A 13,741-nucleotide genomic window follows, 5' to 3' on the forward strand; every position below is an offset into this window, starting at 1 on the left:
TGTACACACAATTTTCGTAAAAGATAAATCACACGATCACGAAATAGTGTAACAAATAATCAATTTGTATTTGATTTGTATATATGTGAGTACAATCCTCTGTATGAATCTTTACAATGAAAGAGTACAATAAATTCCTCTGATTCGATCTCCAAGAAACGTTACGATCCGAAGGGGCTATGAAGCTTGATCTTGAATCGTGCTTTGATGTCTCCAAGTTGAACGAATAATTGAATGTGCTTGATTTGATGCGAGGGCCGTTGGCTTGATCTCAAACTAGGTTAAAGGAAAATCCCCACTTTGATTTGAAGAAGTAGGAATAGGCCTTGATGAACAATGGAATTCTCGTGAACTTTAGAGATGACTCTCTATTTTGGCAGAGTGTCGGTAGTGTTTTCCCTCTAAGTGTTCCCCTTTCTCATATGAGAAGCCCCTATTTATAGGCAACTCATTTGTATTTAATTTGGAATTTTCTCTCAGCATTTATTGAGAGCTAATTATGGATTTAATTTAGTCTCCCATTTAATAAGAGTTTTCCATATAGGTCTTTTCTTCTGACATCGCCATATGGATTTCTTATTTAATGTTGCCACATGGCTTGATTTCATTCGTTGATAGTCCACGTCATCAATTGGAGATTAATTTGATCACAAATATTTTATCATGAACAATCGGGCGGTTGTGAATACATCATAAAATTTTGATGTCCACACACGTGCAATGCAATAACTAAAAATTAGAAAGTTTCTACTTTTTTTTATAATACATTATACGTATAAAAAAAAAGGAATAGATGGATTATGTAGGAACATAGACCCAAGTTTGCGTGTTGGGCCTTAAGCCTAGTCCGAGGAGATCAGCCCATCCGAGGAAGGCAGATACTCATAAGAAGACCCAGCCTAGAGCCAAGTAGGGAAGTGAGGAAGTATATGGTGGTCCAAGGAGGAATGACCCCTCGACCATGGTTGAAGCAGCCTAGACGCGTACTCCCTTGAAAGAAGGGACCTCTACAAAAGCACCGGTGTCAGGAGTATGCCACATGAACCCACGAAAAGAGAGGAGACACAAAAACGTCTAAAGGGAAGGCTGTCACCTCCGCATTAAATGCATTACAACTGCTTTTTGAGCCGCATTTATGTAGAGCAAACCTTTGAACGGTGTTTCCTTGGCCACTGCAACTCACAAAAGGCTAGAAATGGTGTCTAATGGGACAGGCACTTAAGTGGAAGTCTGGATGAGCAACAGGTGTAAGGCCAAGATCACCGGAAGGGACCTATATAATGAATAGGCTGGGGGCGAAGAAAAAAGAGAGAAAAGGATCATTGCAGTGAAAAGAATAACACTTGTAACTCATTTCTTCAGTTTATAAGAACGAGAAACCCCCTCAAACAACACATAAATTAAACCTTGTATCCATTATTCTTGCATGGACATCTGATAAACTCAACTTAGCCGTTATAATGCTCACTAGGTCCCAACTCTTCAACCCATTCTCTACAAATTCATTGTGTTGGACTCACTAACCCACTGTCTTGCATTAGTTGGGCTTGGGCCGTTAAAATCGGGTCCTTGCAGATTAGATGAAGAATTCGGATTGTAAACAAATTAAGATTTTTATTAACTTAGAAATTATAGGAGAAGAAATTATATATATATATATATTTTTTAAATAAAATCTAAGTGATTTATATAAAAAATTTCACGTACAATGCACGTGAAATATTAGATTTATCAATTTACAAATCATATCAAAATATAAATCATATTAATTTACTAAAAATCATGTATGATAATTATATATTAATATACTTATTAATATAATTAATATACAATAAAAGAGAGAGAGAGAGAGAGAGAGAGAGAGAGAGAGAGAGAGAGAGAGAGAGAGTTTGTAGAGATTAGAGAATATATTAGTGTAGTGTTTGATTGTTTGTTCTTTGTTGACTGGTAGTTGGGCAATAATAGGGACAAGTGACAAAAAAAATGGTAAAGTTAGGAAAAGTTTTTTGTTGCTAGTACAAAAAGCTGAATAAATTCATAGTGTTGGTAGTGGGATTAGGTGAGTGTCAGAAATATGGAGACAAGACAAAGACAAAGAGATAAATAAAGGCAAAGACCAAAGACAAAAGACAAAAACAAATCATATAATATAGAAAATTGTCACACAAATTTAAGAAAATAACAGTGATTTATTTGCGCCTATTGTTAACTCATAATATTAAATTAGATAAATTTATAAATTGAAAAAAAGTGAGAAATACTAAATTTATAATTAAATGCATCATGCATATTACCCAGAATGGTGAAACTTGTGCTTACTCTTCCAGTTTCTACTGCTACTATAGAGCGAGGATTCTCAACTATGAAAGTTGTCAAAACTAAATTTCGAAACAAAATAGAAAACGATTTTTTGACAGACTCTCTAATGTTATACATTGAAAAAGATATAGTTTCGACATTTAGTTTGGATTCAATCATATATGATTTTGAAGATTTGAAAGAGCGTCAAGTTTCCTTTTTATAGATGATTGTATTAAGAAATAAAAGTATTTTATGTCTTTTGTTTTTGTTGGTAGATGATTGTATCTTAATATATTAAGAAACAATAATTTTTGGGTATTTGTCTTAGTTGATAGTTTATTAATACTATATGGATGCGTATTTGAAATTTTTTTTTTCGCTTATCTCCGACCCTCCAGCTTAAAATCCTAAGTCCGTCCCTGCCTCCCCCCAACTAATTCTTTGAGACTTCCTCCGATAGTAACTTGCACCGTACAAAAAAAAAAATTCAAGCTAAAGAAATTATTGTATGCTGAATGAAACCTTGTATATATTTTGGGTTTTCTTTCAATTAAACAAAAGTTTGATTTTTTTTAAAAAGCTACATTACAAATAATTTAGACGAATACTAATTTTATTTTTCTTTTAAATGAGAGGAGAAGTGTGTGTATGTGTGTATATATATATATATATATATAATGGCTAGATAATATTTCAATAATAACTTGGGATTTGTACTGAGTAATATTCAGTTGATTATGTGATTTGTATTGAATAATAAGAAACTGATTGCCTTAAAAGGAATAGAACATTTAATTACGCTTCAAAAACAAGAGGTGATTAGTTTAAATCTCTAATTCTTATTCTCCTTGGAAATTAAAATCCATCAAATATTTGTTTATTTGAAAAAACCATGAATAAGAAGTTTTTTTGATAACCGAATATATGGATCAAACTTAGAAGCTTAAATAGTTCCTATGATATTACTAGACGAATATATCTTTTATACTGGCAAAGAATAGATAAGTTAATGGTGGTTATTTGTTTTTTGTGATATGGGAAAAAAAGAAAAGAGGTTCTTGCAACTGGACGACTTGTGCGTTAATTCTAATAGAGAAGCCCAAGAAAAGCAAAGCAAAGGATCATGGAAGCAAAAAAAGAAAAAGAAAAAAGCACATCAACCAGTCATCATGCAAAATCTTATCCTCGATTACGCCGTATTATTATTAAGTGTATACCATCATCATTCAGCATCCCCAGCTATGCCTAGCTATGCCTTGTGCTCCACCTCATAGATCATACCTCATCCTGAGAGAGCAATGCATTGCAGCTGTTAAATTAAAGGCCTTTACAAATGAATCTCTCTGAAGCTACGAGCAAGGCATTTTCGCAACTCTAGCAGAAGATAACAAAAAATCAGCTAGATATATGTAGCTAGGCATGCAGCATATATATATATATATATATATATGAAAACTCGCTGATGTTGTAGCTCAAAAGGCAATGTATGAAAAACTCTAAAAACACATCCAAATCCACAATATATTTAGCAGTTATTAGCCATTGGTGTATTTAAATCCACTTTTCTATCAAGTAGCAGCCAGTGTGGTTCCGTTTAAATTTTGTAACCAAAGATACTATATAAGTATATATAACATAAATTAAACATATAATTGTCAACGTACTACTACTACTATTGTTTTTTTGTTTTGTTTTGGTTGGGAATCATCGTACTACTATTATTGGTATTTGACGTGGTTGTTATATCAAAAAATTGACGTCAGTTTCTAGATCAACGAGTCTCAGGTGAGTTGAGGTGAGAGGGTTTTCTTGGCACGTGCAGAGAGAGAGAGAGAAATGTGTCTGTGGCTGTGGCTGTGGCTGTAAGGGATGTCAGTACTGCTAGCTAGCTAGATTGAAGATGGCACTGTCATCCAGAGGGTTTTATTAATTAATAGTATTTGGTTAGATACTGCAGAGTTGGGGATCATCGGGTTGGGTTTGGATGTGTCATATATATAATTATCACCCCACAAAATGTCAATCATTTCTCTCCTAAATGGCTGCATGAGCAATCATTTGCATGTGGAGATTTCAATTTCAACTCCTTCTATAAATTGGCTGCAACTCTTCCTCTTAAAACTGCATTAGCTACTAGTACTATTCAAAAAAAAAAAAAAAATACAGTACTTATTATACTTTTAGAGCTTATTCTAGGTTCAGCTGCAAAACCCTAAGATGGCGTCAAGATCCATGTTTATATCATGTGTACTTCTCCTTCTGGTTTTGTGTCTCCTTGTGCTCATGGAGGAAACTGCTTCTACTGGTCCATCTCTTTCTCTCTTTAACACTTTTTTTAACTGTTTTAATAACGGACTAAAAGGAGCAAAAGTACTCAATAATGAGATTGATGTTGTTTAACTATATAGTACCTGGTTAGTAATCAATATTTCTGTTTTTGGCAGATTGCAATACTGGTTATGTGTGCATTTACTCCAAGGCATCTGTTTCCTTGATGACCACTCACAACAGAAAGGTCTATTTTTAACACGCATATAAAATGCTTTGAAGGCATTGGAAAGCCTTGAATGGGGTTTATATATCTCCTAGTTTTCTCTGCTTATATACTCCGTTACTTTGTACAGATGCTTGCTGGTTTGGAGGAGAAGAAAAAGACCGTGAAGCTTGGCCTGCAAGTTTCAGCTGCAACCAGTATGAAAGGTGGGAGCTACGTGGGTTCGGAGTTAAGGAATACTCCCTCTGGTCCAGACCCATTACACCATAACGGGGGCAGTCCCAAAATGCCTAGTACTGGTCCTTGAAATGTTACATGTACAACAAAGCTCGTTGAAGTACTTAGTTAATAATTAGCGAGCCAGAGCTTTCAATGGAGAGAACATTTTGATTGTACTTGTTAATTTGCTATGAATTAGAAATAGGTTTTCCTTGTCTAGTCTAACTGTGTCATCGAAGAACACAAAGCTATCTCTCTCCATATATGATTTCTGCTAGTATATCTTGTTGTTTTGATTGGGCTTTTTGTTGCGTATGCATCTTGTTTGGGCGTAACACATGTTGTTGGGTATTAGGATCCTCAAGCAAACATTTTTTTTTTTGTTTTTTGGTAAACTCCTCAAGCAAACTAAAACTGTCAGTGTGGCCTCTTATTTTGAAGGATTACTATTACTTCAAATTCAACCATGCAAACACACTCTTTTACACAATGTATAAAATGCTGACATTTTTTAAATAGTAAAACTTGTTGCACACATGTCGGTTTATCTAGGTGAAAAATGCAAGCGGTTGGTATGTATAATTAACTCTATCCTATTTTAAAAAGAGTATATTAACTAACATTCTTGGGGCAATTGTTTTTTTTTTTTTTTTTTGAGAAAGTGGGGCAATTGTTAAGGTGCATAAAATAAATTCAACCCACATTATGAAGCAGTAAAATTAGCCAAAGTTTATAAAAAGTTAGACTTTCTTACTTAAAATAGCTTTATTGTCTTGAAATTTTTTCAGGTGTAACAATGCCATTTGAAAACTCTACCTTAACTGTTACTCTTAGGGCACACAGTAACACTAAACAATCCTTTTGAAAAATATTGAGGTTATTAGTGTTCATGCTTTAAACATGAAATGAAAGAGTATTTACAGTACTGTTAAACAATGTGAAATCATTATTAGCCTATTTTTAAATAGTAATTAAACTTAGCAAAAAGTACTGGTTAACCTCAAGGTCCTGAACGGTAAAAGTCTAATAAAAAAGCAATTAATTATACTGGTAACATCACTGAGAGATGGATGTGATTGTTTTCGGCTGGGACAGTAAAAATTGACCATTTATGCTTACAGACCGTTTATGGAATGAATTATAATCAATAAACTGTGACACCTGTGGGTGCCATTGTAGCGTTCGATCTGCAATAACGTCCTAATTAACCTCAAGCTTCCAAATCCCTGAATGTGACAGTGATGACGCTAGTGCCAGACACAAGTGAAACATAAATTCGGCTCATCTCAATCCTTGAAAACTGAAAGATTAAGGGTATCCCGAAAAAGGAAAAAAAGAAAAAAAAAGAAGATAATAGGAAAAGTGAGATTCGGATTATACCCTTCCGATGCAATTATTCAGACAAGTTAGAGCATTTATAAGAGCGAAGTTAAAAATATAACTATTTGATATTTATAAAAGTTACTTATTTATTTTACCTTTTCCCACCAAACATTAATAAATGTATATTTTTAGCTATTTGATTAAAATAATACAAATAATTCATTAGAATAATAATAAAAACATCCACCGAAAAAAAAAAAAAAAACACCAACATAGCACAAACATCTACCACCACCACCAGTCCACAACAGGGGGGAGAAAAAACCATCAACCAAAACCCTCAATCTTTTTCCTCAACCCAGACCAAACAAAATCAACAACCACAAACAAAATCAAAAATCACTAACACAGCATAAACACGGCGTGGGTCGGCGAGCTGGGTCAGCAGAAGGGGTGGGTCGGCAAGCTAGGTCGGGGGAAACCTAGCATAGATGAAGATGAAAATCAGCTGAAGCTCAGCACAGATGAAGATGAAGATGAAGATTGGCGGAAACCTAGCAATTGGGTCGATGGAAACCTAGAAAACAAACTCCTACAGAGATGAGGGAGGCACTAGACGACTAGAGAGAAAAAAAAATGAGGAGGAAAAAAGAAGAGAGAGAGAGAGAGAGAGAAGAGAAGAGAAAATATTTGTTTACTGAGAGAAGAGAGAGAAGTTAATAAAATATTATTATTATTTTTAGCTTCTTGTTACAATGCACAACCATAAATAGCTGTTCTATACCTCCTTTCATTCATCAAGGAGTTTAAAACTTATAATTTCAAGGTGTTTATAAACCAAAAAGATTATACCAATTGAGAGTTATTTAGAAATTGTTATTTACCATAACGTCTTTCACAAATAAAATCCTTAAGACACGAGTTTTCATTTATCATTTAAAAGTGGGCCACATAAAGTTTTCTTAAAATCTTACATTAGATACAAAATTATCAAATTGTATCTATATATTACTTTATGGTGAAAATTTTGAAAATTTGTAAGTTTGAAATTTTTTGACAATGTAAATAGACATTTTAATTACAATGGAATCATGAATTCTTTAAATCACGAATGATCCAAAATTTTAGCAAGTATAAGTAAATTTTACGAAAAAAAAGGTCATTGAATATTTTTTAGGGGGGCCAATTCTTTAGTTTTGTTGGCCAAACCCTTCAAAATTTTAGTAAGTATATATACTATATATTTAAAAAAAAAAAAAAAAAAAAATTGGGGGGCCATGGCCCTCACAAACTTACACTTAGTTCCGTCCCTGCAATTACCCATTCCTACTCACATTTTTTTTTTGGCGAAAAGCACATTTTAGTCCCTACATTTTCAGGCGATTCCTATTTTAGTCCCTACATTTTATTTTTACCGCTTTTAGTCCCTATCCTGAAAAACGCCTATTTTTTTAGTCCCTGCCGTTACATCAGAGACGGAAAATGCTGACGTGGCAAACGGATGGCACTGTTGGCTGACGTGGCCATTAAAATAATAATAAAAAATATTATTTGGTATTAAAAAAATTTAAAAATTAATTTATTAATTTTAACTAAGTAAAAAAAATTAAAAACAGAATTAAAAACAAAAAATTACATGGATTAAGATCTAAGAGGGTCAAGAACAACAAGAACAAGAACAACAAGAACACAAATCCAAATCTAAAAACACAAACTCAGAAATTAAAATCCAAAAACTAAAATCTCAAAACCATCATTTTCTCAAACCCAGCCAAATCATCAAATCCTTAAAACCCCAAAATACCAGATCAATCCAAAAATATAATGGAACCAATCCAAACAAAAAAATCTCAAACTCAGAAAAACCATCTCATGCAAGCAAACCCAGCAAACCACCTCAAACATGAGTCTTGGTCGATCTTATTTCAGCTCCCAAAAATCTCTTCCCACTGTCGGATGCCGATTCTCCTCCCTCCCATCGTAAATATCGATGTGAGCACGCCGCCGCCTCTTCCCTCATCTCGCCGCCGATCTGAGCATGCCACAACTCCCAAACCCAGTCGACTCTTCACCTCCCTTTCCCTCCCAAACCCATCCCGTCTCTTTGCCTCCCTTCCCCTCCCAAACCCATCCCGACTCATCAACTCCCAAAAATCTCTCCCTCGAACCGATCTAAGCATTCCGCCACCGCCGCTGATCTGAACCCAGCCGTCTCTTCCCGCATCTCGCCGCCGATCTGAGCACGCCACAAGACCCTTTGCCTCCCAAACCCAGTCGACTCTTCACCTCCCTTTCCCTCCCAAACCTATCCCGTCTCTTCGCCTTCCTTCCCCTCCCAAACCCATCCCGACTCATCAGCTCCCAAAAATCTCTCCCTCGAACCGATCTAAGCACTCCGCCACCGCCGCCGATCTGAACCCAGCCGTCTCTTCCCTCATCTTGCCCCATGGTTCACTTTTCTCAACCTTCTCTTTCTCTTCACAGTTTCCTTTTGTTAATTTCATAGATGATTTTGTGTGTACTGGTTTTATTAATTTTGTTGTTGTTGTTTTAGCCTCAAGGAGATTATATAGATCTTCACAGAAAGAGATATGGGTACTGCCTTGACCACTTCGAGCACAAGCTTGAGGTGGGTTTGCTGGGTTTGCTTGCTTGAGATGGGTTTTTCTGAGTTTGAGATTTTTTTTTTTTTGTGGATTGATGATTTTGGTGGGTTTGAAAAAATGGTGATTTTGAGATTTTAGTTTTTGGATTTTAATTTCTAAGTTTGTGTTTTTAGATTTGAGTTTGTATTCTTATATCTGAAATTGTGATCTTGGATTTGAATTTGTGGTTTTGTTGTTCTTGTTCGTGACCCTCTTAGATCTTAATCCATGTAATTTTTTGTTTTTAATTCTGTTTTTAATTTTTTTTTTATTTAGTTAAAATTAATAAATTAATTTTTAAATTTTTTTAATACCAAATAATATTTTTTATTATTATTTTAATGGCCACGTCAGCCAACAGTGCCATCCGTTTGCCACGTCAGCATTTTCCGTCTCTAATGTAACGGCAGGGACTAAAAAAATAGGCGTTTTTCAGGATAGGGACTAAAAGCGGTAAAAAAAAAATTTAGGGACCAAAATGGAAATCGTGTGAAAATGTAGGGACGAAAATGTGCTTTTCGCCTTTTTTTTTTTACCACTTTCAATTTTTAACTTTTTTTTTTTTTTTTTCACTTTATTTATTCAATTGTTGGGATTGAAAGATTATTTTTCAACTCTTAATCTTAGCCATTCAAAGCTATTGCATCATGTGCAATCTCAATCTGGAAAAGTGAGGTTAGTTGGGATGAACTATGATTAGAGTCGGATCTGAGTTATTCAAGACTTCAAGCTTCTAAAATTAGAGTAGGGTATGAGAAGTCAATCTTAAATAAATAAATAAAAAAGTATTTTAGGACCTCAATAAATTCAATGCCTATTTTTTTTAACTATCCTATGTTGTAGATTGTAACTGGCTGCTTGTCAATTTTACATAAATTCACAACCTTTTTTTTTTTTTAATTTTTATTTTTAAATCACTTACAGTCAACTACATCATATTTTGATGTAAGTAGCAAGGTTTCAGAGTCGGACCGGGAGGTTGAATCGTGAAAACCGGGATGAAAACTGGTTTTTTAAGCATAAAGAACCAAATTTTTTGTTAATTCTGTGAACCCCTAAAACCGGGGTTAGATTGCAAGAACCGTGTGGTCCAAGCCCTTAGCAATTTTTTTTTTTAAAACAACTTAACACAATTTTATTCTACTTAATTAAATTATCCATCTCTTACAAGGAATAAAAAAAAATTATAATTAAAATCCTTCAAAGATATTCAACTTTATTTAAAAAATTAATCAAAAATTTTAATGTTTTCGTAGTTATTATTTTATTTTATTAACTTTCTTTTTTAATTATTAAATATATGCTTGAAAATCATTAAATTTCCCTCACATATATAGATATATTGTCAATGTTGCTAGTTTTATAAATTTAATATCTATATTTAGGCTTTAATTAATTATTAAATTAATTATGATGTCATTACGGTTCGACCTCAAAAACCTTGAACCTTTTCCTTTTACATATGAAATTAGTTGTGATCCTATAATTTTTCAAAAAAAAAAAAAAAAAGAAAAAAGGAAAAAGAAAATCCAAACGGCTAATTATGGAGAAGAACAAAATATGCAACTGTCCACGTACCTAGAATACACATGAAGGTTAAGGTAGTGCTCGTACGGTTTGAAATTGTCTCAAAATTTTAATTTAAATTGATTAAGTATTTTGTTTTTGTTTTTTATTTTGTTTTTTGGTGAACTGTAAGTTTATTTCTTGTCCATTATGAAAAGTATTCTTTATTCACCAAAAAGAGATATTCCTTGTCCACGAAGGAATATATATTGAACTTTTAATTATAAATAGACAATAATTTTATATGAGTTTGGTATCTTTACTCAATGGTCCTCCCACAGGAAAAGAGACTTTGATATAGTCAGAAAGAGACCTAGACATATTTTGATTTGTGAGTTCTCATTCAAGTGTTTAAACATTGTTGAATTACGTAAATCTTTATTGATTTTTCATTTATTTGTGATTGTGTCCTTTTTTTTTTATAAAGATTTTATTGGTTCCTATTATTTATTAAAATAATTCTACCTAATTAACTTAAGTAATATAATTTAATTATTACCCTATATTTGTGAGAGGGGTACAAAGTTTTAGCATTAGTATTTACTAGAAATAAATAAAGAAGAAGTTAATCTAGACTATCTAATAACCCATTAATAAACTCACTTTTATTTGATAAGAAAATAAACCAAACTTTAATATATAATCTAATCGAGCTTAACTTGTATTCAAAATAAAAATTAAATCAACAACTCTAAATTTTTAATACTCAACTCTACTTTGACACATGCATTTATATATGCTAACATGTGGCATAACATGATCATGGCTTGTAGCAAGATCTTGAATTGCCACGTGGCTTCAATGAGACTTGACAAACTCTCACCCATGCAAAGTGATGAGAAATTGTCAAGTCTCACTGAAGTCACGTGGCAATTCAAGATTTTGCCACACATTTTTGAGGTGTGATAGGCAAAAGTAGGGTTTAAATCTCTAGAAAGAAGTTTCATACATATATACACTTAGATTAGGTTAGAGTAGAATTTTATCTATCAATTAAAATATAGATTATAAAAATGAAGTTTTAATAGTATACCCTTGCCCATAAATAAAACTTGGAATTAAATAGTTAAGAAAGATTGGCTAGATTCTGAAAGAATGTCACGTGCATACTTGTTTATTAAAATTATAGAACATATGGCATATGGGCTCTTTTTCTAAGAAAATTATAAAACGTTTTTAATAAAAATCTAACATTTTTTTTCAAAGAAAATTAAGTAGCTTTTCCATAAAAGAACCACAAAATGGCTAATTTCATATTTTCGTGATATCTCAATTTAAGCTTGTTTCTTGCTAGTAAATAGTGAAATTGAAAGAGAATTTCATGCTTGTTAATATTTATTTCAATAAGATGGTTGAATTTTCAACCAAAGCTTGGTTAAGCTCGGTTTAACTTGTATAGATCAACCAAACTTAGTTTTAACTTGTGAAGAGCCACATTTAATTAGCAAACCTTTAGTTAATTTGGTTGACTGTGAGATTGTAGACCGTCAGTAAAATGGGTCATCAGTAATTGTTACACACATTAATGATCCTGTTCTAAATTCTTTCCTTAACAAGGTTTTGGACATTACGGGCTTTAGCAGATAGCCTCAGATAGCTAAGCTGACCATTGTAAAACCGTTACAAAACTTTAAACAAGGATATAATGGCATTCAACAAACTATTCAAAGCCTCCAACATCTGGCACAATAAATGCCTTGAGCATTTATTCACAGACATGCTATATAAGGCAAACAACAATAGGTGAGCAGGGATGAACGCATACACTTATGCACTATACTTAGACTATCTCTTACTTTATTATGTTTTTCAAGTAGATAAATTGACTTAAAAATCGAAGGCTCCTCGAGACCCTAAGTGCCCTCTTACATTGTTTCTTTGAAATAGGTACTGACAGTCATCCATACCAATGATGAGGAGCATGCTGACTAACGGCAGTTTTCTGCTTCATCAGTTTGGCACCATCTATGGGAAACGATTGAGTTGCAATTCTTTCTGGCAAGTCATCGTATCTATATCGGCAAAGTTACTCGAGACACATGGACACTCTCACTTCATCACCTCCTATGGATTCAATTGTCGTGGCTGAGCAGATCCGAGCTCGGACATCCGATGGCCAAGAGTTGATGAAGAAAAACGTAGAATTCAAACAACAAGGATGTCCTGAGAACTGAGGACATCCTCAGAACAGCAACGCTTTCTCTGGTGCGATGTGATTGGAACAATGACAAAGACCACAACCTAAGCAACAGTAAAGCCACCTTTGAACGAACCAGGCAAACCACGCCCGATAAGGATCAGATGGTGGAAGCCATGAGAACAGAGCTGGATGAGGTCAAAAGTGCTATGAAAACTGCCATAAACCAAGGTGGCATGCTTAAGAGGACAAACTCACCTTTCACTACCAAGGTACTCGAGTGCCCTCTTCCCCTCAAGTTTAAACTTCCACAACTGGAGGTTATGATGGCATGAAAGATCCTCTTGATCATGTTGGTGCATTCAAAACAATCCTAGACCTTTAAGAAACACCAGACGAGGTGAAATGCAGATCCTTCCCAGCCACCCTCAGGGAGGCTGCTTGAGAATGGTTCAGCAAGTTACCAACGGCCTCAATTGATAACTTTGAGCAGTTAAATGACTCCTTTGTTTGTCACTTCATTGGAGGCCAGTGACACAAAAGGCTCACTACATGTTGACCATAAAGCAACAAGAAGGAGAAACTCTAAAGGAGTATGTGAGGCATTTTAACGAAGTGGTGATAGAAATTGACAAGGGTGACAATCAAGTTATAATGACGACTTTTCAGGCAGGGCTGGTTAACCCAAATACATTTTATCTCTAGGAAAAACTACACCAATGCCAATGACAGATTTGTTGTTCAAAACCCAGAAGTATGTGAATGAGGAAGATGTCTTGGCTGCCAAGAGCGTAATAGGCAAACGAAAGAAGGATGAGGAGACTGATTTGCAGAACAGAAAGAAGGACCGTAAATTCACTCCTTCAGACAGCCAAGCTAGTAAGACTAGTCCAGAGACAATAAAGAAGAGATTGAACTTGAATTCTTTATTGATGCCTATTGATAAGATTCTCATGCAGATCAAAGATGATCCAACCCTAAAATGGCCAAAGCCCTTAAGCTCAAGGCCAAAGGGCAAAATTTTTTGGAAGTATTGTCGATTCCACGAAGGTAATG

The 13,741-nt window shown here is 34.1% G+C and overlaps 1 protein-coding gene across 1 annotated transcript; it reads left to right on the top strand.

Annotated features, from left to right (window-relative positions):
• Positions 1–4,430: 4,430 nt before the first annotated feature.
• On the top strand, positions 4,431–5,322 carry LOC136062830 (protein CLAVATA 3). Its single transcript, XM_065762413.1, has 3 exons — positions 4,431–4,606; positions 4,746–4,816; positions 4,926–5,322. The coding sequence occupies exons 1-3, from the start codon at positions 4,519–4,521 to the stop codon at positions 5,100–5,102; spliced, it is 336 nt and encodes a 111-aa protein (XP_065618485.1). The 5' UTR covers positions 4,431–4,518; the 3' UTR covers positions 5,103–5,322.
• The last annotated feature ends 8,419 nt before the right edge of the window (positions 5,323–13,741 follow it).

Source organism: Quercus suber, unplaced genomic scaffold (assembly GCF_002906115.3).
Source record: "Quercus suber isolate HL8 unplaced genomic scaffold, Cork oak 2.0 scaffold_19, whole genome shotgun sequence".
Taxonomy (NCBI): Eukaryota; Viridiplantae; Streptophyta; class Magnoliopsida; order Fagales; family Fagaceae; genus Quercus; species Quercus suber.

Bases quoted from the DNA above. Each gene is read 5' to 3' on its own strand.
- LOC136062830 (XM_065762413.1), top strand. From the start codon at position 4,519: ATGGCGTCAAGATCCATGTTTATATCATGTGTACTTCTCCTTCTGGTT. The intron at 4,607-4,745 runs GTCCATCTCTTT...TGTTTTTGGCAG, and splicing joins GGAGGAAACTGCTTCTACTG to ATTGCAATACTGGTTATGTG. The intron at 4,817-4,925 runs GTCTATTTTTAA...TACTTTGTACAG, and splicing joins TGACCACTCACAACAGAAAG to ATGCTTGCTGGTTTGGAGGA.